General features: G+C 40.4%; 1 protein-coding gene and 1 non-coding gene across 2 annotated transcripts; one reads left to right on the forward strand and one right to left on the reverse strand.

Annotated features, from left to right (window-relative positions):
• Window positions 1-1,630: 1,630 nt before the first annotated feature.
• Window positions 1,631-21,338, reverse strand: PSMA3 (proteasome 20S subunit alpha 3). Its single transcript, XM_089522816.1, has 11 exons — window positions 21,206-21,338; window positions 15,935-16,017; window positions 12,653-12,776; window positions 12,249-12,350; window positions 11,646-11,719; window positions 10,376-10,448; window positions 8,502-8,567; window positions 5,462-5,508; window positions 4,957-5,024; window positions 2,586-2,650; window positions 1,631-1,795 (listed from the first exon to the last, which is right to left on the reverse strand). Exons 1-11 carry the CDS (start codon window positions 21,224-21,226, stop codon window positions 1,751-1,753), a joined length of 768 nt encoding a protein of 255 aa, XP_089378942.1. The 5' UTR covers window positions 21,227-21,338; the 3' UTR covers window positions 1,631-1,750.
• Window positions 21,339-21,544: 206 nt separating this feature from the next.
• Window positions 21,545-21,617, forward strand: TRNAK-CUU (transfer RNA lysine (anticodon CUU)). The gene has a single exon. It is a non-coding gene; the product is annotated as a tRNA-Lys (tRNA).
• The last annotated feature ends 5,773 nt before the right edge of the window (window positions 21,618-27,390 follow it).

Raw genomic sequence — 27,390 nt, forward strand, 5'->3', positions numbered from 1 at the left:
GGCTATCTTCTTGATGGAAGCCTTTTGGGATCTACAGCAAAAAAAAACTGCCAGTAGTTTTCTGCATGTAATGAGAAACCACACATCTTGCATAGCAAATTTCTTCAGGAATAGCAGGCTAAGTAAGTGAAATAACCTGGTTTTTTTACATCATGCAGTAGTTCCCAGTATGGGAGAAATGCCACTGGTAAAAATTTGCCATTCCTGTCTTCTCCCAAATCTGAATAGTGTGATTTAAGTATGGTTCGTATGTTTGGGAACTACATAAAATGAACTCACATAGATCTACCTTGATTAATGTATTTTTCCATTCATCCTTCTCCCCAGAGTGGACATTTGTGTATATAGGAGTGGCCTGAGACCAAGCAACAGGGAAGTGGAAACCATAACGCTTTGAAACACAACAGTTAGCCATGACTGATTCCAGAACAAGCCTTATGCAGCTGTAATTCTGTACAGTAATGAGATCTTTTCTGATAATAATTATTTCCATTATCAAGGTGCTAAAAAATTCTGAGTATTCAATGACTAACAAGATATTTCTCAAGCACATTTGTCATTTAGTATTACACAAAACCATTCTTTGAGACTTGTTTTCTCCTTTAGTACTGCAAGTAGATTGGCAAGAAATACTTGGGCTTCTAAGAGCCTACTTCTGTGCGGCTCCTTAAATTGTAAATATGGTTTGCTGCATCTTTCCAGATAAGCATTGTTCTCGAATGACAGCTTGACATGCTCAGTTATGGCAAGTAGAGACAGGTATTCTTTTTTACTAGTCACAAAGTTCAAATAATGGCACAGATTTTATAGAAGTGAATGTTTATTTTTAATTTTGCAGTCTAGCTGCTTACGGGACTCACTGAGTAACGTGTTTAATTGAGTTGTCCTGACTACTCAGCTTTTGTATTGCATTATGTTCTTGGTGTGTTTGCCTTCAAGTCATTTCTTGACTTTATGGAGACCCCAAGGTGAACCTACTACAGGGTTTTCTGGGGCTGCAAGTATGACTAGGTCAACTAGGGTTTCCATGGCCAAGCAGGGAATCAAACCCTAGTCTCCAGAGTTGTAGTCCAGTGCTCACTACTCCATGCTGGCTCACACTAGATTATGAGCAAATATTGATTTGTTTCCTCAAAAAATGGGATTCAGGTATTTTTTTTTCCATTTACTAATTTAACACAATAGCCTGAAATTTTATGATCGGTACCTGGTTTCTAACTAACAACAGAGGATGGGTATATCTTGCAATGTTGCTCTTTTCTCTAACAGAAGTGCAACAATGAATGTAGCACAGGTCCCAGAGAGGAGGAAGGGCAACCATTCCCAGACCTAGAGCAGTGGTTTTGTGTAATAAGGTTGCAAATGAGGGTCGACTGTTGTTGTTGCTTTGAGTCTTGAAGTCATTTTTTACTCATGGCAACCTTATCATAAGGTTTTCTTGGCAAGGGTTTGCCATTACCACTCCTGGTTCCCCAGTGTCCTAGTCAAATGCTCAAACCATTACACCAGATTGGCGTTACCAATGAGGGTGATACATCTCCTAAATCACTTGTGTGATTTAATGCATACCATACTCAGCCTTTTTGCCTCTGTTTTAATCCTTGATCCAAGAATACTCAAACCCAAAGAATAATTGGAAAAATGTTTAGTGCAAGTTGGTCACTCGAAATATTCTTCCAGAACATACATAATGGCAAATACATAAAACAGGCCAGCAGTATAGATTAAATCCTGTGTAAGTAACAACCTGTTACATGTTTTCATCATCTGATTCATCCTCTTCTTTCAGAGATTCCTGTGAAAAGAAAAACAGAAGATCAGATTTTACTTCTTGCTGAATAGGAACAATGTATAGGGAACTAAAATACAGCGCTCCACAATCTTGGGAGTGAAAGTTTAGTTGATTTATATTAGCCAACACTACAGCAAACCAAAAACCACTTCGCTTGCTCCCAACTGGTATTTCTAACTTACTCAGGCAATCTTCACAAGCAGGTGTCTTTCTTCCAGAAGAAAGGACTGTTTTGAAACTAGTACCAGGTGAGCCAAAATTAAGCTTGTGAGATTAGTTGGCCTAATAAGAGAATCACCCTTATGGAATTTTTCATAGGCTAGCATTACCGTCTTTGGTTTCTGAACTATGGCGCTTTAAACATGCGCTGAAAGTACGTGTTAGGGTTAGGAAGGGGCGTCACCTCCTGATGCCTCTCAACCCTAGTACGGACGGTCCGTAGAAAATGGCGGCGCCCATCCACACAGGGCCGCCATCTTGATGTCGCGGACACGTAGCGTCTGGATGTCACAACCTGGAAGTGACGTCGCAAGTGCGCGACTAGCGCCTCACGGCTCCACTTCCGGGGCGCAAAAAGAAGCACCATTTTGGCGCTTCTTTTCGGCTGTGCCCAGGAATCGCGCAGTTTGGCCGCTGCGGTTCCAGGATGCAGCAACTAGCGCCACCGGCAGACCGCCGCTTTTAGGCGGTCTGTAAAGCACCCATGTCAGTTTTCCTTGACAGTACATTAGAACTATTTGGAGCCATGTTTGTGAGTAGTTACTTCCATTGACTCTGAAGTTCCAGAATTTACCTTAGCATATTTCTCAGCTTCTTCCTTAATGTCTTTTGGGACAATTTCATGTTTTCCTTTAGTTACTGTGAATAAAAAAACAAAACATCAGACTCTGAGGACATTTTCAGAGAACATTACATCTGATTGCGCACGTGGCAAACAGGAATTGTCTTTGTTTTTCAGAGCACCTATATTCCAGACTAATTTGAGTTGATTTAGATTAATTCTAGGATGAAATTACTTAGTAATGTTTCTGATTTATGGTGACTCTATCAGAAGATTGTCTTGGCAAGATTTGTTCTGAGGGGGTTTGACACTGCTTTCCTCTGAGGCCGAGAGTGTGACTTGCCCAAGGCCACCAAGGACAAACAGAGAATCAAACCCTGGAACCCTAGTCCAATACTTAAACCATACCAACACACTGGCGCTCATAATTTAGTAATACCTCAACATTATTTAAATATAATTTACTTAAATTTACCGCCCCATTACTCTATTGAACCAGGACTATAAGGTCTATGCGTCTATTCTTGCTCAACGATTAAAAAGGGTTTTATCATTTTGGATTGATAAAGATCAGGTGGGATTGTAGGAACCTGACAGATAATATTAGAACAGTTCTGAATATATTAGATTTATGTAAAAAGAATAATAATGGCAAATTGGGGGCGGTCTTTTTGGATCTAGAAAAGTCCTTCGGTAAGATAAACTGGAACTTTATGAATATAGCGTCGGAAGAAATTGGTCTAGAGGGAAAATTTGCAAACAGGATACAAATGATTTACAGAAACCAAAACACGCAAATTTTAGTGAATGAAGAGAGAACAAGACCTTGTATAATAAATAAAGGGACTTGGCAAGGTTGCCCCCTATCCCCCCCCCTGATATTTATTATTTTGATAGATGTGTTAATTACAAAATAAAAGATAAATTAGTGCAAGGGGTAAAAATTAATAACCAGAGCTATAAGGTTCGGGCATTCGGGATGATTTAGTGTTTTTTTGTTTTTGTTTTTTGGAAAACCCAAGTATTGAAAGATTGCAAGAAATATTAGCTCAATTTGGAAATTTGGCAGAATGTGGAATAAACAACAACAAAAGCGGAATTCTAACTAAAAATTTCTCAAGACAAGAAAAGGAACATTTGGAAAAAAAATACAGACATAAAAATAATTAGCAAAACTAAATACTTAGGTATAATAATTACAAAGGAAAATGCAGATCCATACTTTAATATAGTTATTCAATTATTATACCTCAGTATTTAGTGGAACATCTATAAAAGATATTTCTATAATAAATTACCTAGATGGTTTTCATCTCAGGAAGCTTTGTATAGTAAAGAGAATTTAACGAAGGGGATATGGCTAAAATATGGGTATTTTTTAGTCAGTAAGAAAGAAGAAATACGACTAAAATCAAGACAAGACTTAAAGAAATGGGGGGGAACATCCCATGCTTTGTATATTTACAAATAACAGAAGACTTTAAAAAAAGACATGACTCAATATGGAATAGAGAAAGAAGTAAAAACATTAGATAAGATAATGACAGGTGGTGCAAAAGGGATGATATCAAAATTATATAAAGTATTGTTAGATATAGAACTGGAAGAAGAAGTTATAAAAACCAATATGGTAAACTGGATGCAAGATTTTAAAAGAACGATACCGCTAGCATATTGGGAAAAATCCTGGATACTTACACATAAATTCTCAAAAGGTAATAATTTAAAAGAAAATTATCTTAAAATCTTTTATAGGTGGTATCTAACTCCTGCCGAATTAGCAAAAATTACAAGATCAAAAGAGAACAAATGTTGGAAATGTAACAAAAAGACAGGCACAATGTTCCACATACGATGGAAATGCAAAACTGCAACAACAAAAAATGGAGAAAAATTGCTAGAGTGATAGAAAAGAAACTGGATTGTAAGTTATCATTTACCCCAGAATTATAGTTACTCAATATAACGGAAGGTTTAAGTTTAAATTTGAATGAGGAAAAAATTAACATATGAATTTATCTGATAAGAGCGGCACGAACAGTATACGCACGCCACTGGAAGTGTAAGGAAAGTCCTACAATAGAGGAATGGTTTGTTTAAGAATTTGCAACAATGGATACATTGTCAATGAAAGGAGATTCAATTCAACAACACAAGAAAAAATGGGAGAAAATAGCTGAACTCTGGGGGTAAATTCTGAAGAAAAGACTTTTGTTTAGATACTCAAAAAGTCCTGGTACCATTGTTATATTCTGATGTTTAGATTTTTATATTCTTGTATCTATTTAGAATATACATAAGATTTAAAAAATTATTTAAATACAATTATTCACACTTTCTTCAAAGAGCAAATGTCAAAAACAAGATCCATGTGATACATTACTTTCTCCAACCCAACTGAGTTCCAGTTCAAAAGCTTTGTCTTTAACTTCATCATGGACTATGTAGATTCTAGAAACAAGACAAAAACATGATTATTCAATTATAGGTCAATAAGAAAAGTGAGTTTCTTGAGTCTGGGGAAAGGATGGGATTACTTGTAAAGCGACTTTGCATACACTGAGAACACAACAAGTTCTCAGAAATGTTACACAGAATTAGAATTCAAAACAATAAACTGCATCTCTTACACACAAACCTGAAATTATAGTTATGAAACATGTAGTCTGAAATGACATACTTTTACATGGCTGCAAAGCTGAACCTAAAAGAGCAAGTCCAATTTACGTAAACCGTTTGTTCCTCAGAACCAGCACCCAAGCAAGAGCCAAAGAGCTTAACTGAATGCTTTCTTGTCCACCTAAGTAACTGTTGTGCTACAATGTTATGTGTTTCTGCAATCAAAAGCTAGCCTATTTGGGCATGAATGACAGTCAAGAACAACTTACATTTTTGCAACTTCTTTAACAACATCACGGCATGTCATGTCTTTCATCTGTGGAGATACTGATAAAGTTAGTGTTTAATCATATACTGTATATACTCATGTATAAGTCTAGAAATTTTAGTCAAAAAATGACCCCCAAAACCTAAGTTGACTTATCCACGGGTCAATGTAAATACTATACTTTAACTCTTTTTAGAAAGGGAACCATCCCCTGGTGAAAGGCAAGAGTATGATTTTTAATGTATTTTTATTATTGTATTGTATTCTGTGTTGTTGTTATGTTGTACACCGCCCTGATTGATAGAAGGGCGGTATAAAAATAAAGCTTTTATTATTATTATTATTTAAGAGTGCAATCTGTCCTGGAAGCACTGGCCTTCCTCTGTTCTCTCTTTTATCCAGTCTTAAGAGTGAGCACAAAGTGTTATGCCTGCCAAAATTTTGTAGGTTCTTTGGCATTATTTTCCTTTGCTTCATCATTTAGATCCTTTGCTGCATGTCCCTAAGTTTTACCCTCGATTTATCCAAGGGTCATATCAAAATCCATAATTTTGCCCCCAAAACCTGCCCTTGACTTATACATGAGGTCGACTTATGAATGAATGAATGAAATGAATGAAATTTTATTTCTATACCGCTATTCCTATACAGATCACAGCGGTTTACAACAAAAGATAACACAATACAACAACACATATCCCAACAGTGCAAATAAAACCACCCATACCAATTAAAAGCCACACATAATACTCTAAAGCCATTCCATTACATTATAATAGAGTATATACAGTAATAGGCAAAAGAAGATGTGCAAAAATTATACAGCAACGTAAATAACACATGCAGCCATCAAAAGCCTAAAAGGATATTTTCTCACTGAAATAGCTGCATTTATGTGCTCTTTAAATTATTATTAGCATCTTACACAGTGATTTGTCAGAAAGACCACAGATAACCTCTTAACAATTTGTGAACAGATAATTATTTAGCCCTTTCCACTTAAGTTTAGTATGCCATCCAAATCCTAAATGGTGGATAATCTGAACTGTAGCAATAGCAGCTACATTTCTATACTGCTTCATACTGAACTAAGCAATCTCTAAGGGGCTTACAACGTGTAAGCCAACTGCCCCCAACAAGCTGCGTACTCATTTAGCAACCTCGGAAGGATGACAGGCTGATTCAACCCTGATTCCCTGGCTGGAATCGAACTCACAACCTTGTGGCGTGTGAGTGAGTGGCTGCAGTACTGGCATTTAACCACCAGGGCTGCTGTGATTAGAGTTTCACTGTAATTGATGAAAATACGCCAACTCCATAAACTGCAAAGCCATGAGAAGTACAAAATCCAGACTTCTGCAACTCCTTTTTAAGATACTAAATCTAGATTTTAGTGTTATGAGTTGACACAAATGTAATGAGGATGCTCCTCTCTCCCTAGAAACAATGGCAAATCTTGGTTCATACTTTTGACCTTGTTACCCCACAAGTAGGACAGAATGCATCAGATTGTTTTACAAGAAAACAACAACTTGGATCAGAGCAAGTCCTCTCCATCCCTATCAAGAAATGGATTAAATAAATGACTGTGGTAGTGGTGTGTACGTTCTCTCCAAAGAATCATCTGAAGAAGACACTGCAGGCAATCGGTGGTTTGAAACCAAGGAATTAAACACCTGATATACAAGTAGTTTTTACAACTAGGTAAGGTCAAGCTAGTTAACAATACAGGACTGAAGTGAAAACAATTTAAGGAATATCCATCTGAGAAAAAAAAATCTAGGAACTGTAAGCAGATGAACTTTTTGTATGAACGTCTAGGAGGTTCATCTCAAGATTATTACACAGTATCAAATTTGTAAGAGTCAGAAAAGGACTGAAATTTGGGATGTACATATGGCATAGCGCATCCTAGTATATCTACTCTGGAGTCCAATCATTACTAGAACTGAAACAATGGAAAATATTATCACAGGTTATCATCCATTTGCTTGTCTTGAGAATAGTTTCAAACACAAGGTTTAAGAGCTAGCTATTAATTTGCTTGTGGATGAAAAGAGCTCAAGGACCAACAGAACTCCAATAAGAAGCATAAAGTATGGGAACTACCAAAATGTTTATTTAGAATTAAGACAATTCAGCTTGTTTGGTTAACTTGTTTTAACTACAGACCTTATAGACAATGAGCTTTTTAAAAAACAAAACAAAACAAATTGTGTTACAACTGGACGCAATTTCAGATTTAATGGAAATGATGAGAATGTGGGCAAGAAAGCCCTAGGCACATCTTTCCCCCACAGTCCTATGGTTTGTTCCTGATTTGTCTGAACTATTTATTGTTACAGCAAAAAAGCCTCTTCACATTTAGATATAAACATGAAACAGCAGATCTCCCTTTCTGTGCAAAAGAAAACGAGTAGCAAGAAGAATCCGGGATAGCAGCCCACTATAACAGGTCAACACGGCATTGCATATTGAGGACTATAACTGGGTTAGGGTCTTGACATTTTGAGAGAGAGGGAGTAGCAAAGAGTTAAACTGGGTAGTGTTCCACTTTTGGACTTTACTTTAACTTCCATGGTGCAAAGCTATGGAATTCTGTGAACTGTAATTTCTTGTGGCACCACAGCTCTCTGACAGAAAAGGCTAAATATCTCATAAAATGACTATTTCCAGAATTTCATAGCATTGAGCCATAACTGTTGAAGTGGCGTCCGCCACAAATATTTGTGAGATATTTTTGCAGTGTGGATTCAGCCAGAGGCATATCTTAGCAATTATTGGAAGCTTGAAATGTGTGTTGGGGAGAAAGCTTTAGTGAGATTTTCAGGAAGGTGAATTCTACGACAATCACATATGTTTGGACAAACTACTAAAATTGTGGATGGAGTGAAGGACCTTCCTATAGTGGACCAGCGTTCTGCTGACAGGACTAGAGTTCTGGATAGCTAGGTTTGAAAATTCTACAAATCACTATCATGTTCAGAAGGCAGGCAACAAAAAATCGGACTAATAACATTTTGTGAAAGACCAAGCCTTACTTGGAGTTTTTCAATTTCTGTCTTTGCAGCTTGCCGTGCTTTCCCAATGGCACATCCCCAGTAACCCTGTCAAAGAAAAGAAAGTGATCTATGACAATCTAGGGGTTTAAGAACAGGCTTTAAGTATCCTATGCAATATATCCATATGAGAAAATAAACGAGAAGTTCAGTCTTGGCTTTTGAAATCAAGAAGTGGTGATGGAGCTCCAGATTCCTGATTTGGGGCTGACCTGTTTGCTATCCTGCACCCAACCCTTCTGAACACATTTAAAAATGAGCTGTATTCATGTAGGCAGTATTCCTCCTTTCCCAACTTCCTGCTGGCCCTGAAAGATCCTGCTTGTCCAAAACAAGCAGCTGAGGAATCAGCAACCAGGTCATGAGAGACTATTAGCTGGCCCTTGATCAGCTTGTTCACATTCCCAACAAGTGGAAGTAAATTTATAGTAAAGGATTGCAGTGACAGGGGAAATGAAGACAAGGCTGAACTTCAAACCAACTTCATGTTGGTTCCACTAAAAAAAGTTTTAATTTTGGATGAGGGATAACGGATGGAGTCACATACTGCATACCTTTCTCATCAGCAAAGGCAGCTGTATACTTTTTCCAGCCAGCTCCGCTGAAGGACAGTTTATTTCATACAGGACAAGAGATTAAAGCAACAGTAGCTGCACATGGAGCATGTATTCAGTTTTCTTTCCCTGGTAATGAAATCTAGGCCCGTTACAGACGGGCCTTAAAGTACGTGCTGAGCACATACTAGGGTTAGGAAGCGGCGGTGCTTCTGCCCCCCCCCCAACCCTAGTACGTGCTCAGCACGTACTAAATGGCGGCGGCCGTTCCACACAGCCGCCGCCATGACTACGTCATGACCGCGCTGCCTCAAAACGAGGCACCGCGGTTGTTACGTAGTGGGGCTGCGCAAGGGCACTTCGTGCGCCCTTTCTGCGGCCCTGGAAGGAGCTCCGTTTCAGAGCTCCTTCCAGGTTTGCGTCACTGGGCGCAGCGGGGTGTCCTTGGGGCTTGAAGCCCCAAGGACACCCCTTTCCAGGCCACGGGGAAGCGGCCTTTTCCGCCTTCCTCGCGGCCCGGAAAGCGGCGGATCGGGGCCTCAGCGGCTGCCGCTCTGGCCACTAAGGCCCCGACCCAGTGGAGAAAGGGGCAGGTGCAGGCCACTGCTTTTCGGCGGTCTGTAACGCGCCCTAGATTCCTGTACTGGCAGACCATTTAATAGTCTTCTGCTCTTGCTGACTTTGTTTTTATTTCAGTTTCTGCCATCCTGCTCAAATCTTGCAAAGTACTTGTCTTCTATCTATGCTTCATGACTTCCTACTTCCTCATCCCAAGACTATATGGCCAGAATTTCCAACAGAGACTGGTCTTTTTCACATTACACTCTTATAGCACCTTGATTCCAGGTCAATTGCCATGGCTACAAGCCCCAGAATCCTTGGATTTGTCATCTGGGGAGACACCAACGCTCTCTAGCAGTGAATTCTTAATGTCTCACCAAACCTTTCAACTGCTTGTTCCCTTGGAATGCGACTCCTCATTTCAAAGAGCATTGCTCAACAAGACCAAGCAACTGATAAGCATTTTATCATGACAAAAATGTAATGGTTTCAGTCACCAGTTATTGTAATCATATACTATGTAGTACACCCCTTAAATGAATTCCAAAAAGAAAACACCGGTGTATTTACAATTATCCAACAATCTGCTGCTGTGTATTACCTGTCTTCAGGTGTGAGGGAGTTTTCTCATCAGAAACTTCCTACTATCCCATAATTTACTGGACACATGACTAACTTTTTTTTAAACTAGCTTCCATGCAAACTGAAGTCTTAACATAAAAAGTGGTTAAAAATACTCACATATGAAACACCTGAAGGATCAATCATGTACAGCTGGGCTCCATCATCATCATCATAGGAGCCCAACATGAAGCTGGAAAGGGCAAGAGATCTTGTTAAGACAGAACCTGCAGTCTGCAGAGAATTCTGACATGGCTGACCTCATGCAAAATAATAAACATCTAAATGATTTGTGATTGCTCCTCTGAAGTCACATGCTACAAGCCGCAGCCCACAATTATTATTTTCCAAGTAATAAATCAATCAATAAACCTTTTTTAGACAGGCGAGACAGTGATTTTGTAAGTGGTAATGTATCATGATGTTCAGTTGAGCACTATTACAAGCCAGTCACCTATCTCAGTTTGGCAAACTGTGAAAGAATTCTCTGCCCTTGTGTTCTGTGTTCATCAGAAGTAATAATGGGCAATTTCTCAAGTCTTAGTAGAGGAGTCCACATGATCAACTTACCTAATTACATGCACATGTTTGAACTTTTACAAGTTTACTTAAAAATAGTTACCTATATTTATCCCAAGTCACTGGAACATGTGTGTCCCTCTAAAGAACTATATCTCCAAAGTACGTAAATGCACTTATTGTTAACAGAAAGCCCTGAAGCCAAACTTGATAACCAAAAGTATGTTTCACTCCCAAATCCTAAATTCAAGCTTTTAGCACAGAATTCCAGAGGAAGGAATAAATAGTACAAGGTATTGTTCTTCCTGATACAAAATTGGAAGGGGGAAGAAATATGTAGAAGGATGTTGAGTGTTTTGTCTTAAATATATACATGCTCACAACCTCTTGAATTGAATAATCTATAGATAGAGGGGCTTGTGGAGCAGCAGCCTGAGGGCAGGGAAGTTATATATGTACCCTGCAGCAAACTATGGATACACTGAATTCTTAGTAATGTTGCTGAGGGAGATTTGGATATTACATGTGGCATGACTCAAATATCATTCTGTAGAACTCAGAGGAAATGCCTCTTCGAAACAAGTCAGCTATTCACTTTGAAGAAAGCTCTCTGTCAAATATGTTTGGCAGGGTATCTTTTGTAGCAGATTCTCTGCCAGCCAGCCATTTGAGAATTATCAAACTTCACCATCCCATGTGTATGTCTTGTCCTTGTCCTACCATCCTTCCCTATCCACCTAAGCACTCATGGGTTGTTTTAAACTTTAATTTTATACAGCTGTTTGTTTATTGTTTTAGGAAACTATTATATGCCCCAAAGCATTGCTCACAGGATGTTATGAACTGCAATACAGTGAATAAAAGCTTATACCTGCAGCCAAAAGGTCTGACAGCGCTGTATAGTGTGTAGGCATGTACATACATAGCCACTCTGTCTGCAAGATGCTATTGGGGGAAAGGAGGAGGAGGATGTTAGAGCATAGAAAACAATCACCACTTCATTTCAATTGAAGTTTTTGTGTAAAAGAAGTTAAGGTAATCTTCGGCCATGTTCCCATATAGTACTAAGCCATGGTCCATCATTAAGTACCCAAGCAGGAACAGGCTTATCTTATGCCTTTCCTTTTGCCTCACACATGGACAGGGAAGATTTCTGAAGCTTTTGGCTGACTCTGCTCTATTGTTCTGCCTAGAAAGACAAGCAGTACCTAACCCTAATTACAGTTAAGTTCAAACTAGGTGATTTCATAGGGTATGAATCAGATTTACTTGAACTAGCCACAGTTAGTCTTAAACACAATTTCAGATCTCAACAACTCAGCCAACAGGCTAATTAAAAGTGGAAAGAATTTCCCAAGTATTATTCTTGTCCAGGGGTGGGGATGACCACCCAAGGAAGGTTTAGTATTATATGTGAACATGGCCTTTATTGTTCAGAAGCTATATGGACATCAGCAAAAAGAATCCTACTTACTTTCAGTGGAATATTGTAACCATAGTTGGATCTGAAGTTTGAAGCTTCTTCCCTTGCTATGTCAGCCAAAGATCGGGCATCAGCCAGAAGTCCTGCTACAGCCTGAAATAAAGATCATCATCTCACAGCGTAGTCAATTCAAGAATTTAAAACTCAACACATCTATCTCCAAGTCTCATTCTGGCATTATCGTTTACATCAGGAACGTGTTTACCAAGAACGTGTTTCGACAACTGGTCAAACTAGCATTTCCACTCCCACAAGTTGAGGCCATAAATTCCTCCTGCTTACAAGCTGGAAGTTACAACTTGCTTATCCAGGAAGATTTTTAACAACTGAATAATCACCATTTAAGCATACTCATGCACTAAACAAAAAGTATAAAATTCTGAGCATCAACTCACCATTCCAACATGTCGATCAACATTAAAGAGACGTTTATTTGATCCTTCTTCATAAAGTTTGGATAGAACTAATTTTTCTACTCCAAAGACAATACCATCTTTACACCGTATCCCAATTGCTGTACTGAAAAGAAATCATAACAGAGTAATCAGTTCACTGTGTTTACTTATAGGACATGCCTAACCTAAAGGTGCTCTAGAAAAAAGCATAAAAGCTACGAGATCAATGCAACCTGATCCTAAAAGCTCACTGAATAACAAGTCCCTTTCGGTGACAAGAAATCTTCTATTCAAAGGCCTGCATAAACAAGGCAGTTTCAAGTGAAAGTCAGATTTTTCTAAGAAGGGATCCACTGGACGCACACCCTTGGATTTGGAATAAAAATATTTACGGTTTAGTATTTTAATCTTTCTTGTTTGGTTGCTACAGAATAGGAAATAAACAACATTTCATGGTAAACCATAACTAGAAGATCCACTTTTACAGATTCGCATGTGACTTCAGAAGTATATTAGAGCATCAGTTTAAAAACACAGACATTTTGAAAGGAGTTTAAGAGATTTAAATTTAACAAGTAAAAATATACACTTGTGGATACAAGAAGTTAAGAGAAACAAGCACACTAGAATAAAAGAGCAACAAGTGAAATTAATAGGGCGATGGTACTGGACCCCTTCTTAATTAGCATTTTTCAATAAAAATCTATCAGCTGAATGTTGGCACTGCAGTGGGTCCAAGGGTTTTTACATGCACATGTGGTGGGATTGTCCGTGTGTGCAGAAGTTTTGGGGTGGAGTGATCATAGAATCATAGAGTTGGAAGAGACCACAAGGGCCATCCAGTCCAACCCCATTCTGCCATGCAGGAACTCACAATCAAAGCATCCCTGACAGATGGCCATCCAGTCTCTGCTTAAAGACCTCCAAGGAAGGAGACTCCACTACACTCCGAGGAAGGAGTGTGTTCCACTGTCGAACAGCCCTTACTGTTAGGAAGTTCCTCCTAATGTTGAGGTTGAATCTCTTTTCCTGTAACTTGCATCCATTGTTCTGCGTTCTAGTCTCTGGAGCAGCAGAAAACAAGCTTGCTCCCTCCTCAATGACATCCCTTCAAATATTTAAACAGGGCTATCATATCACCTCTTAATCTTCTTTTCTCCAAGCTAAACATCCCCAGCTCCTTAAGTCGTTCCTCATAGGACATGGTTTCCAGACCCTTTTAGTCGCCCTCCTTTGGACACGCTCCAGTTTCTCAATGTCCTTTTTGAATTGTGGTGCCCAGAACTGGACGCAATATTCCAGGTGATAAGTGATAAGGGAGATTAATAAAATTATAGGCAAGGATGTTCATTTGAGCAAAGAGAATTGTATGACATTAAATTTGAAGAATAAGAGATTGAAGAATAATAAAGAGAAAGCAATAAAGAATATGTTAAAAGCAACACAGGCTGTGATAGCATCAGGTTGGAAAGAAAGTAAAAATTGGAACTTGACCAAGGTAGATAAGTATTTGGCAGATAACTTGTTGTTTGATATTATTAGAGATAGAAGATTAAAATATACCGGAGAAAGGAAACTAAAAGCTTGGAATTTGGGTTGAGAAATCCTGCTTGAGAAGGTTAAAGGGAATACGGAGTACAATGAAGTCAATAACATAATTAAATCCCACATATTGAATGTTTGGTATTAATTGTAAACAGTGTATTGATTCTAACCTCTATCAAGCCATGTGGAGGGGGGAGTAGGGAATGGGGCATATGCAACATCGTTTGTACATATGTTAAAATAATTTAATAAAGACTTTTAAAAACAATAAATAAGAAATATATTTAAAACAGAAACCTGATTTTTCTAGAACTAGTACTGCATCAAAATAAAAGGCCATCACCCTCAAATAAATGGAGGAAAATCACTCACTCACTCACACACACAGTGTAGCAGACACTCCTCTTTGTAAACCACCCATATTGCAAACTATTACTAATAGAAGAGATGTTTATGCATCCAGGGAAATGTGCCATTTACAACTTCAATACTTTTTAAAAAATAGCTTCCTCCTGATGTTATGAAAATAAAGTTTAAATACAGAACTCAAAAGCTTGTGTACTTTTATGAACATACTGTATATTCCATCCTAATAAAAGTATTCCCTGCCTGAGGATTTTGGACTCTGTATGAGTCAAACCGTCAGAGTTTGGGACAAGATAAATGAAGTGACACTGTTACCCAGGTAGACATTCAGTCCCTAAGAAACAAATGTATAAATGGTACTTTTACATAATAGTTCAGATCTAGCCCATAAATTATATTGGTATATGTAGCTAGGGACGCTAATTCTATGCCAGCATATTTGTGAATAAGACCTTTAAATCTGTGGAAACTGAAGATGTACAAATCAGACTTCACAGCTGCAACTGTACAAGCACATACTTGGAGGTAGGTTCTATTAAAACCATCTTTACATATTCCCATCACATCTTCTAGCCATCAAGTTAGAAAAGAAAGGTTTGATCCTGTTCTCATTGATATTATGACCCAAATGTATTCTTCATGCCCTACAAGGTGCAGCTTACGGGGCTGGGGATGTTTCACCTGGAGAAAGTTAAGCTATGATAACCACTTTTAAATAGCTGAAAGGATGTCATATTGAGAATGGAGCACATTTGTTTTCTGATGCTCCAGAGACTAGGACACAGAGCAATGGTTTCAAACTACAGGAAAAGAGGTTCCACCTCAACATTAGGAAGAACTTCCTGACAGTAAGTGGAACATGCTACACTGGTGAAGTCTCTCCATTTTGGAGATTTTTAAACAGCGGCCATCTGTTGTAGGGAGTGATTTGATTGTGTGTTCCTGCATGGCAGCAGGTTGTACTGAATGTACCTTGTGGTCTCTTCCAACTCTAGGATTCTGATTCATTTTAATGGAGCAGGTCTACAGTTTAAGGCCTTAATTCACTGAGACTTTAGTCTTAGTGAACAAAAGTAAACAAAACGTAAACAAAAGTGTATCACACAAAAGGCCCTGGTTGAATTCCTGGCATCTGTAGTCAATGGGATAAGGCAGCAGTTCATGGTAGCCCCTTGCCTGAAATTTTGGAGACTGCTACCACACAAAGAAGATAATACTGGGACAGGTAATAATAGTCAAGCAAATACTAGGCAAATGAATGAATGTGTGATCCAGCTTACTCTCCAAAGAAAAAAAATCTTCCTTGTAAAATCATCTTGTACCTAGACTGATAATTTTCAAATGATGGAAAAATAAAAACTTATCTCTCACCTGCTGTTCTCAACAGCTTTCATAGCATATTCTACTTGAAATACTCTACCATCTGGCGAAAATGTGGAGGCCGACAAATCATACTGTGAAGAAGAAAAACATTATTTTTTTCTTTTCCCCCTTTTATTAATTTTATTATACTAAAAATAAAACTATACTAATATAGACAAACTATCATACATATAATATTGTAATACAAAGGACATAACACAGACAAACGATCATAATACAAACACAGTGACCTCTCAAAACCCAATTCTATTAACTATTCTTTAACCAAGTTATTAAATTTTTCAAAAAACAGCTGCAACAAGAGGTGAGTGAACTTGAACTGTATTGATCACATCTCAATGTAGGCAGTTTTCCCCACTACAGGAACAAGTTGTCTCCAAAAGTACACATCTTTCATTAATATTTATGCTGCACATACTAAATATACTCAAGAAAACAGGAAAAGACACCACTCTTCCCAGAAGATGGAAATCTGGAGCATTTGGTGTCCTGATACATACAGTTACTGGGGAATAAGATTAAATCCTGCTGGGTTTACCAGTACTTTCCTACTAAATAAAATTGGGGTTGACACCTTACTTAGAGCAAGGGCCTCCAGACGTTTCTGGACTGCATGCCACAGCCGCTCAAACTATAAGCAATGCAAGTTGAGGTCCAACATCCACAGGGCCACACAATTCCCACTCCTGCTATTGTGATTAGCAGTGTAAGCAGAAAATGAGAGAAGCATGTTACACTTTGTAGAGTGCGTTGTGTAATCCTACTTGTGGCAACCCTAAGGCGACTATCATGGGGTTTTCTTGGCAAGTTTCTTCAGAGTGGGTTTGCCATTGCCATCCTCTGAGGCTGAAAGAGTCTGACTTGCCCAAGGTCACCCAGTGGGTTTACAGGGCTGAGCTGAGATTCAAACCCTTACTACACCCTATTTGTTATTGGAGTCAAACATATAAATATATATGTAGTTGTTCATCCTTCAGAAAGCAAGCTTAAAATATTTTAAAACTGTTACTGACAAAATGCACAGAGACAACGTTTTTCATAACAGAAAGATTATACACTTATGTGGAAAAAATGTTCTGTTCTTTTGAATTCTGACGGAACATTTGAAATCTGTTTACAAAGGCTTTAATAAGCTGTTTTATATTATTCCTGTTCTTGCCTTTTAATCATTTTAATTCTATAGATGGTTTCATTACACTTTTTAAAAATTATGTTCCATCTATGTGGACTTGTTCTAATTGCTTTAACCTTCCTTGACTCCCAGTTCTTTTTTTTTTTTTTTTTTTGGGGGGGGGGGGAGGCAGGATGTAAATTAATGAAATAACAATGCTGAGACTGAGCATCTGTTGTGTTACCTTGCCAAAACCTAACCCATCCTGCTGCCAGTGTCTGGCTTCAAAGTCACAGGAGAAGTCTGGCATATGCTAGTCAATAGCAACCTCTGCTGGTCGACCAGGAACCACAGTGAGTACCTTCTACTAACCTTTCAGATTTCTACTCTTTTAGGGCCCATTTTACACATTAGATGTTAAATGTGGCTCTGGGCTTACAACCATTTGCCATACATTCAGATTATACTTGATATTAAAGGCTGGTGACTATAACATCTTGAGGCTCCAAGTGTGTGACCCAGAAGCTAAAGCAGAAGAATATCTGCAAGGAGTGAAAGTTTGATATTTTACATACTGATGAAAAATTGTCTTTAAATTAGGGGCTGAGTTTGGTAAGAGAGGTAATCATATGGCTTCCACAAAATGTCTAGCTGGGAACACATACATTTCCCGGGGATTAATTGTGCTCAGTCCTACTAACAGTTATGTGAGGCTGCTGGGAAATATGTTTCTCAAATATTCAACAATGTTTGGGTTATTTCCTGTAAGTTGAGGAATGTTTAATATTAAAATTAACTGGACCTTTGGGAGTGCCAACTCATCCATTTGGCTTTAAACTTGAGCATTAATGGAAGGAAGCTGGAATCCTTCACCACTTACCTGGGAATAATTCCCACTCAATGGGATTTACTTTTAAGAAAGCATACAGTGCTATTGATTCAGTGCTAGTACTGTAAATCAGGCATTCTCCTATCTGTGCTTCTTAGAAGCTGAGTTAATACTTATCACAAAGAAAGGGAAAAGAGGCCCAAAATAATTTGTTTCTGAAATTCCCTGGAAGCCACAGATTCCCCTACAGACATATGTGATGATGTCTGTATAGAGGTAGGGTAAAGATTCTTAGCACTGACACAGGTGATATATAAAAGGCACAAAAGAAAAAGCAATTTTAACTGGTTAATGTAACATTCAGACTGTAAGGTTATCCTAGGACCAGAGTCTTGTCAGTTCTCTCTCATATTTCATATTCTGCTTTAGTTTACAGCAGTGCTACCTGAAGTGGTGGTTCAAAGAACATTGGCTGCCAGTCCAGAGCGAGTTGCCAGGAAAGAAAGAAATAGCTGTAATGGATGGACCAAATCTGGTACTCCTCTCTGGCATATAAGGGGGGAAAATACTGGTCTGTCACAACAGATAGCCTGAAAGTACAATCCATTCCGGACCTCCACATATGCTGGAGTCCCATTCATTTGAATGACAGCGCGCTCTTGCGTGCCACAGCATGAATGCCATTTTGTCCCTTGCTGTCCATGTAAGCTCAAAGTCATGTATGCCGAGGGTGTGCATGGCGAGGGTGGACTGTACTTGCCTGGAGGACTATGGTCCAAAACACACTGAAGAAATAATCCAGTTGGAGACTGCTTTAATTGCCCTGGCTCAGTCCTAGGGAATTCTGGGAACTGTAATTTTGTGAGCCATAGAACCTCTGTCAGAAATCTCTGGTGCCACAACAAACTACAGTTCCCAGCATTGCCTACTCACTGAGCCTGGACAGTTAAAGTGGTCTCAAACTGGAGTATTTCTGCAGTATGTTTTGAACCTAAGCCATATACTATAGGGCTCATTTTCTGAGATATATGTTCCAAAGGAATCAAGGAGTAAGGGCTAAAATACACTGCAGAAGTAATCCAGTTTGACACCACTTTAACTGCCCTGGCTGAATGCTAAGGAATTCTGGGAACTGTAGTTCTGTGAAACATTTTGTCGTCTTTAGAGCAGTGGTTCTCAAACTTTGATCCTCAGCGTTTTGGACTTTACCTCCCAGAAGGCCCAGCCAGCCTGGCCATCATTCTGGAACTACGGGAGCTGAAGTCCAAAAAATAAAAAAGCCCAGCATAAATCCACTATGAAAAGACCTTAGTAATTAAGTGCCTGTTGAAATTAGAACATTTTTTAACAAGGTGATGGAAGGGGAGCAGAGAGAGGGCCATCCTAGCCTTCTGTAGGAGCGACCATCAAGGAAGCCCTCTCACATGTCCTCCTCACTGGATGGGCTTGTGACTCTGGCAGGACCAACAGAAAGCCCTTCCCCTAAAGATTTTACATCTAGGGCAGGTTCATATGGAAGTAAAATATTTCTGACAGTCTGCACTAAAGCAATATAAGGCTTTATAAGTGCCAAGCAGTACTTTGAATTGTGATCAAAACCAAACTGTTTGCCAACCAAGTTGTTTCAACCACCAGCCCCCAGCATTCTGGCCCTGCTAAAGTTTCCGAACAGTTGCCTTGTAAAATGAGTTAGAGTAATCCAAATGTGAGCCAGAAATGTTATTACCATGCCCAGATCTGACTTCTCCAGGAACAGGTGCAACTGGTAGACTAGCTTTCACTATGTAGAGACACTCTGGGTCACCACCAGAACCTGGGCATCCGAGCTTAGAGCTAAATCCAGGAGATCAGCCAGGCTGCAAACCTCCATCTTCAGGGGGAGTGTAAGCCCATCCAGAACAGGCTGAGCCCCTATTCCCAAATCAGCCTTTAGAGAGACCAGGATTCCACCCGAACATTAGTAAGAACTTCCTCATAAGCCAGGTGTCACCCATCCTATATCTGTGCATTTCATTTTTCTGCCCTAAGTGCAATACCTTACATTTCTCCGTGTTGAATTTCATTTTGTTAGTTTTGGCCCAGCTTTCTGTCTATTCAGGTCATTTTGAATCTTGATCCTGTCCTCTGGAGTATTAGCTATTCCTCCTAATTTGGTGTCATCTGCAAATTTGAGAAGTATGCTCCCAATTCTGTCATCCAGGTCATTGATAAAGATGTTGAATAGCACTGGGCCCAGGACAGAGCCCTGTGGGACCCCACTGGTCACTTCCCTCCAGGAGGAAAAAGAGCCATTGTTGAGCACCCTTTGGGTTCAGCCAGTCAACCAATTACAGATCCATTTAACAGTTCCTTTGTCTAGCCCACATTTTACTAGCTTATTTGCAAGAATGTCATGGGAAACCTTGTCAAAGGCCTTACTGAATGGGATTGTCTCCTTGTGTATGATCCACCTGATGCATTCAGGTCCTCTGGGAAGAATTGACTGCAACTACCAGAGGACCTTTTCTTCAGCCACTCCCAGATTATGGAACGACCTGCCAGAGGAAATCCATCCTATTACCAGCTTGGGCAGCTTCAGAAAGGCTGTCAAGATGGATCTCTTCCGGCAGGCCTTTCCTGAATAACAACTTGACCACTAACTGAATAGACCACTAATTCCATTGAATGGAATCTCAGTACTCTGCAGCCCCACTGACCCTTCTCTATCCTTTGTACTGTTTGTAATAGTTACTGTGTTGAATCATGTGTGAGGGGAGGGAGGGAGGGAGCAATTGGGGCCTGGATATTGTAGGTCTTCTTTTTAATTGTAAGCCGCCTCTGTCAGAGAGGCTGGATAAAAATAAAGCTCTTATTATTATTATTATTGTTATTATTACTCCAGGCACAGCATTCCCTTCCTCTAACAAGATGTTAATTTCATCAGAGAAGGAGATCAGGTGTGTCTGGCTTGGCGTCTCTGCTGGGAAAGGAGCCATGGCTGAGCGAGCTCCGTTTGGGTCCAGGTCCGTGTCTCTGCTCTCTCGAAGGGGGACTCCCCCTTGCAAAACCCTGCCTGCCTCCAGAGACAACTGCAGCAGCAGCAGCAGCAGCAGCAGCAGCAGCAGCAGCACCAGCTTCCGCTTCCGCCTCCCCTCCAGTGACTCAGCGGCCCTCTCCTCCGAGGCGCGCGGGGATGACGTCACGCTCCTCCAAGACGCGCTGAATGACGTCATCCCCATCGTCTCTGAGGAGAAGGAAAGGCGCTCCCTCTGAGGGAGCCCTTCGCCCGGCCGAGGACAGAGACAGAACTCCCCCTGAGCCGCTCCCTTCCCTCACTCACCCCGGTTCCGATGGAGCTCATGGCGGCGGAGGGCACCCGAGAGAACACAACCGTCCCGCCTCCGCGCCGCCGGCCTTCCTTTCCTCTGCTCCAGTCACCTCTTCAGCCACCTCTCAACAACGCGCCTAACCATTGGCCGCCGCCAGCGTCTTGGCCAATAGCCTCTCAGGAGTAGAGTGACGGACAACAGGAGGGGGCGGAGCCCCCGTAATACTTGCGCGTGCGCGCTCCAGAGACAGAGCGCCGAGTCACTGCGTTGGCGGGCGGGAGGGAATAGCAGAGTGCGCATGCGTTGAGGAGGCAAGAACAAGAGTAGTTCTGCGGAGGGTGTGCGTCAGCGCCCGGCTAGCTCAGTCGGTAGAGCATGGGACTCTTAATCCCAGGGTCGTGGGTTCGAGCCCCACGTTGGGCGGCGGCTTCTTTTAGCTGAGGCTTCGTTCGTTCATTCTGATTGTTGGTCTTCTCTGAAATTGATGCAGGATTAGATTCAAGGACATTATAGACGTTTAAGAAAATGAGCGTATGCTTTATACACTAAAGCCAAGCCTTTGGCTGAAGGTACGCTCTGGGGCAAAGCCTTTGCCTGAAACACACACACACATATATACACACATACACATATAGACACACACATACACACATATATACACACATACACATATAGACATACACACACACACATACACACATATATACACACATACGCATATAGACATACACACACACACATACACACATATATACACACATACGCATATAGACATACACACACACACATACACACATATATACACACATACGCATATAGACATACACACACACACATACACACATATATACACACATACGCATATAGACACACACATACACACATATATACACACATACACATATAGACATACACACACACACATACACACATATATACACACATACGCATATAGACATACACACACACACATACACACATATATACACACATACGCATATAGACATACACACACACACATACACACATATATACACACATACGCATATAGACATACACACACACACACACATACATATATACACACATACACATATAGACATACACACACACACATACACACATATATACACACATACACATATAGACACACACATACACACATATATACACACATACACATATAGACATACACACACACACATACACACATATATACACACATACGCATATAGACATACACACACACACATACACACATATATACACACATACGCATATAGACATACACACACACACATACACACATATATACACACATACGCATATAGACATACACACACACACACACATACATATATACACACATACACATATAGACATACACACACACACATACACACATATATATATATACACATATACAGTATACGCACACATTTATACACACTTATACACACACATACACACATTGTAAACATAACAGATAGGGCCAATGCGTGGAGAAGATGGCAAAATGCTAACAGAGGACAGAGAAAAGGCAGAATTCCTCAAGACCTTCTTTGCCTCAGTCTTCTCAGAAAAGGAAAAGGGGCTCAACCTGAGGATAATGGAGCAGATGACAGAATAGGGGAATTTCAGCACAGAATAAGTAAGGAGATAGTAGAGGAATACCTTGTTAATCTAAATGAATTTAAGTCTCCGGGACCAGATGAACTCCATCCAAGGGTATTAAAAGAACTGGCAAAAGTAATATCGGAGCCATTGGCAATCATATTTGAAAACTCCTGGAGAACAGGAGAAATCCCAGCAGACTGGAGGAGGGCAAACGTTGTCCCCATCTTCAAAAAGGGGAAAAAAGAGGATCCCAACAATTATCGTCCAGTTAGTCTGACATCAGTTCTAGGAAAGATTCTGGAGCAGATCATTAAACAGAGAGTCTGTGAACATCTAGAAGGCAATGCCATAATCACAAAAAGTCAACATGGGTTTCAGAGAAACAAGTCATGCCAGACAAATCTGATCTCTTTCTTTGATAAAATTACCAGCTTGGTAGATGAAGGGAATGCTGTGGATATAGTATATCTTGATTTCAGTAAGGCCTTTGACAAGGTTTCCCATGACATTCTTGCAAACAAGCTTGTAAAATGTGGGCTAGACAAAGTAACTGTTAAATGGATCTGTAATTGGTTGACCGGCCGAACCCAAAGGGTGCTCAACAATGGCTCCTTTTCATCCTGGAGAGAAGTGACCAGTGGGGTCCCACAGGGCTCTGTCCTGGGCCCAGTGCTATTCAACATCTTTATCAATGACCTGGATGACAGAATTGGGAGCATACTTATCAAATTTGCAGATGACACCAAATTAGGAGGAATAGTTAATACTCCAGAGGACAGGATCAAGATTCAAAATGACCTGAATAGACTAGAAAGCTGGGCCAAAGGTAACAAAATGAAATTCAACACAGAGAAATGTAAGGTATTGCACTTAGGGCGGAAAAATAAAATGCACAGATATAGGATGGGTGACACCTGGCTGAATGAAACTACGTGTGAAAGGGATCTAGGAGTCCAAGTGGACCACAAGTTGAACATGAGTGAACAGTGTGATGCGGCAGCTAAAAAGGCCAATGCTATTTTAGGCTGCATCAATAGAAGTATAGTGTCTAGATCAAGAGAAGTAATAGTGCCACTCTATTCTGCTCTGGTCAGGCCCCACCTGGAATATTGTGTCCAGTTCTGGGTACCACAGTTTAAAAAGGATGTGGAGAAACTGGAGTGTGTCCAGAGGAAGGCGACTAAAATGGTGAAGGGTTTGGAGACCCTCAATCCGTAAGAGGCATGACTTAAGGAGCTATAATAATAATAATAGGTTTTATTTATATACCGCCCAATCACTGGGAATCCGAGCGGTTTACAATCTATCTCCTGGTAGTTCACAAGTTGAACATAAGTCAACAGTGTCACACCAGTGCCTTTCGCATTGCAGTCATGCAAGCTAAAACTAAAATGGTAACGTACCTGCACAGGAGCAGCCAAGACCACACTTCTTCCTTTAGCGCAACACCGCACTCCATTCCCATCTTCTCCCTTAGCCCTTCCCTCACTTTCTTATGCCTTGCCTGGCATCCTTTTCAGGTTTTTTAAAAATATTTTTCCAGCATTTTTTTTGCGAAATTACAGAGCTCCGCATCCCCATCTACTCCCTTAAAACAGGGTTTTTTAAAACTTTGGGGCTTTGGCCTGTAGTCCAAAAAAGTAAATTTTCTTATGCCACGTGTCATATTACTTATGTCATATTTAGTCTGGAGAAGAGATGGTTAAGAGGTGATATGATAGCTGTGTTTAAATATTCGAACGGATGTCATATTGAGGAGGGAGCAAGCTTGTTTTATGCTGCTCCAGATAACAGGACCCAGAGCAATGGAAAAGAGATTCCACCTGAACTTGCTGACCATAAGGGCTTTTTGACAGTGGAACACACTCCTTCCTCAGAGTGTGGTGGAGTCTCCTGCTTTGGAGGTCTTTAAACAGAGGCTGAATGGCCATCTGTCGGGGATGCTTTGATTGTGATTTCTTGCATGGCAGGGGTTGGACTGGATGGCCCTTGCGGTCTCTTCCAACTCTATGGTTCTATGATTCTTAAAAGTGCTTGCGGACCCTGGCTGGGACCCACCTGGGACCTGGGCTGATGGCAGCCAACAGTTCGGTGGCGATTTAGTGAGTGATGATCCCTGCCTCTATCCTGCATCTCAGCTCCAGCCAGGGAGGCTGGAGATGGTTTAAAAAGGTGAGCAATAAGCTCCCAACTGACATTATCAGACAAGGGAAATTGGAAGTATAATCCAATGGCAAACCAAACGCAATCATGGGTTTTAACATTATTATGTGATACACTACCACACACAATTTCAGGCAATGGGAAGTCAGTCCGAGCGCAATCATGGGGTTTCACGTTATTGCGTGAGAGGTGATCACACGCAATTTCGGGTAATGGCAAGCTATTTTCGGGCAATGGGAAGTCAATTTGAATGCAATTCAAATTCACATAAATTCACTGAACTAGCGAATTCACCTGAATGCGTTGTGGCCCCACTTTCTTTTCATTCAAAATTAAGAGAAATTCCTCCCGTGTGATAAACTCCTCCATCTTTCCCAGACAGGAGCATCACCTCTGCAGTCGGTAAAGTCTTGCCCTACCCTCCACACCGCTTTCTGCTACCACCGTTTATACCTTAGTTCTTGTATGTGTGTGTGTGTGAGTCTGTGTTTTTGTGTGAAAATGTATTTCTCTTTTACTGTGCAAATAAAACTGCCTTTGGACCTTGCACTCCGGAGTTCTGGTAGTTTGGAACCAATATACATAGGCTAAAGGTCCCGGCTTTAAGTTACTAAAGCCCTCTCGCTGCTTCCTATTGAGCTATATGAATTTCCCCTCAGGACCCTCTGCAATTTGGGTAGCAATAGGCTAGATGAATTAGTAGCTTCTCATCAGTTACTTTGGAGATATTAACCTGCATCTGCATGATTTGGTTCCAACTAAATCAAGTATCTCCATCCAGAATACAGTACTTTGTTCCCATTGCAGAGGCGTTTATTCTTCCTTTCTGTTCCTGCCGCTGGGGATTCTTGCTTAATCCAGTGAAGATGGGTGGACCGTGGAGTTGATATTATATTATATCACTGATCATGGAGATATGCCTCCCTCCCACACTTTCTACTTATGTGTTGGGATTTTTCTGTATACTCTGTGGACAAAAGAGGGAGCCCTTTTCCCAGCTGACTTCCACATCTTTCAGATAAAAACATATTTCCCAAAAGGTTCTTTAATGAGTGGTTAAAAACAAACAAACAAAAAAGTTATGTTTTGTCAGCATTGACAACTAACTGAAAAAAGGGACGCAACAATGGCAGATATGCAAAAAATTTGCTGTTATTTCTCACAGGGACTGGCCAAGAAGAAGGATCTTGTAGCACCTTTGGGACTAACTGAGGCTGCATCAGCACTGCAGGAATAAAGCAGTGTGACACCACTGTAACTGCCATGGCATTCTGTGATTTGTAGTTTTGTGAGATATTTATAGCCTTCCCTGCCAGGCAACGCAGGCTCTGCGCCAAACTACAGATCCCAGAGTTCCACAGCATTGAGCCATGGCAGTTAAGGTGGTGTGAAACTGCTTTATTTCTGCAGTGCAGACAAGGCCTGAAAGAGAGAGGTTTGTCACATGCGTTTTCGTAGACTCTTAACAATGTACTACGCTGTTATAGAGCTAATATTCTGCTTTTACTGCTACAGCTGCGTCTTGTGGAACCCTTGGATTTGCAGTATAGGAAAAGCCATTTGGAATTCTCAGCTAGAGCTCTTAGGAACCACTAAAACTACAAACCCCAGAATGCCACAGGAGGCAGCCATAGCAGCAAAAGTGGAAAGTAGCACTGTAACAGTATAGTGCGGTATAGTGTTCTGATTCTGATGAAGTAGGCTCAAGTCTATGAAAGCTCACACTGCCAATTTCCTTCTTTCAGGTTGGTCCAAAACACACTGCAGAAATAATCCAGTTTCAGACCACTTTAACTGCCCTGGCTCAGTCCTAGAGAATTCTAGGAACTGTGGTTTTGTGACACATTTAGCCTTCTATGTCAGAGAGTTCTGGTGCCACAATGAACTATAATTCCCAGGATTTTCTAGCACTGAGCCAGGGCAGTTAAAGCGGTTTCAAACTGGATTATTTCTGCAGTGTGTTTTGGATGTTGGTCTCAAAGGTGCTACAAGATCCCTTTGCATACTGATTTCCCAAACTAATATGGCTGTATCTTTACACTCATCCCTCCTCATTCGCTGGGGTTAGGGGCACAGGACCCCGTGAATGTTGAAAAAACGCAAATAACAAAAAAACACTATGTGTTTACCTGAGAGAACAACTCTCTGGGAATCTAGGTCCTCCAGTGCAACTCTGCAGTTAACATCTGCCAGACACTGACCATAGGATTGCGCTGGAGGAGCTACAAATGCCTAGCGGAGTGTTCTCTCTAGAAATCTCTAGGTTGTTCAGTGTGACTTTTGGTTAAAGTTGACCACAGAGTTACGCTGGAGGACCTAGATATTCCTAGAGAGAACATATTAGTAAAATCCGTGAATAATCAAATCTGCAAAAGTCAAAGCCACAAATGTGGAAGTACGAGTGTAATCCAAGAGG

Source organism: Sceloporus occidentalis, unplaced genomic scaffold (genome assembly GCF_023333645.1).
Source record: "Sceloporus occidentalis isolate IW3139 unplaced genomic scaffold, rSceOcc1.0.p SCAF_4, whole genome shotgun sequence".
In the NCBI taxonomy this organism is placed as follows: Eukaryota; Metazoa; Chordata; class Lepidosauria; order Squamata; family Phrynosomatidae; genus Sceloporus; species Sceloporus occidentalis.

What these genes read in the sequence shown, in the direction of transcription:
- PSMA3 (XM_089522816.1), bottom strand. Translation starts at nt 21,226, where the DNA reads ATGAGCTCCATCGGAACCGGG. An exon ending in TGAGCTCCATCGGAACCGGG is followed by an intron (nt 16,018 to 21,205) that starts GTGAGTGAGGGA and finishes TCTTCTTCACAG; the next exon opens with TATGATTTGTCGGCCTCCAC. An exon ending in ATCCTTCAGGTGTTTCATAT is followed by an intron (nt 8,568 to 10,375) that starts GTGAGTATTTTT and finishes TTTCTTTGACAG; the next exon opens with GGTTACTGGGGATGTGCCAT.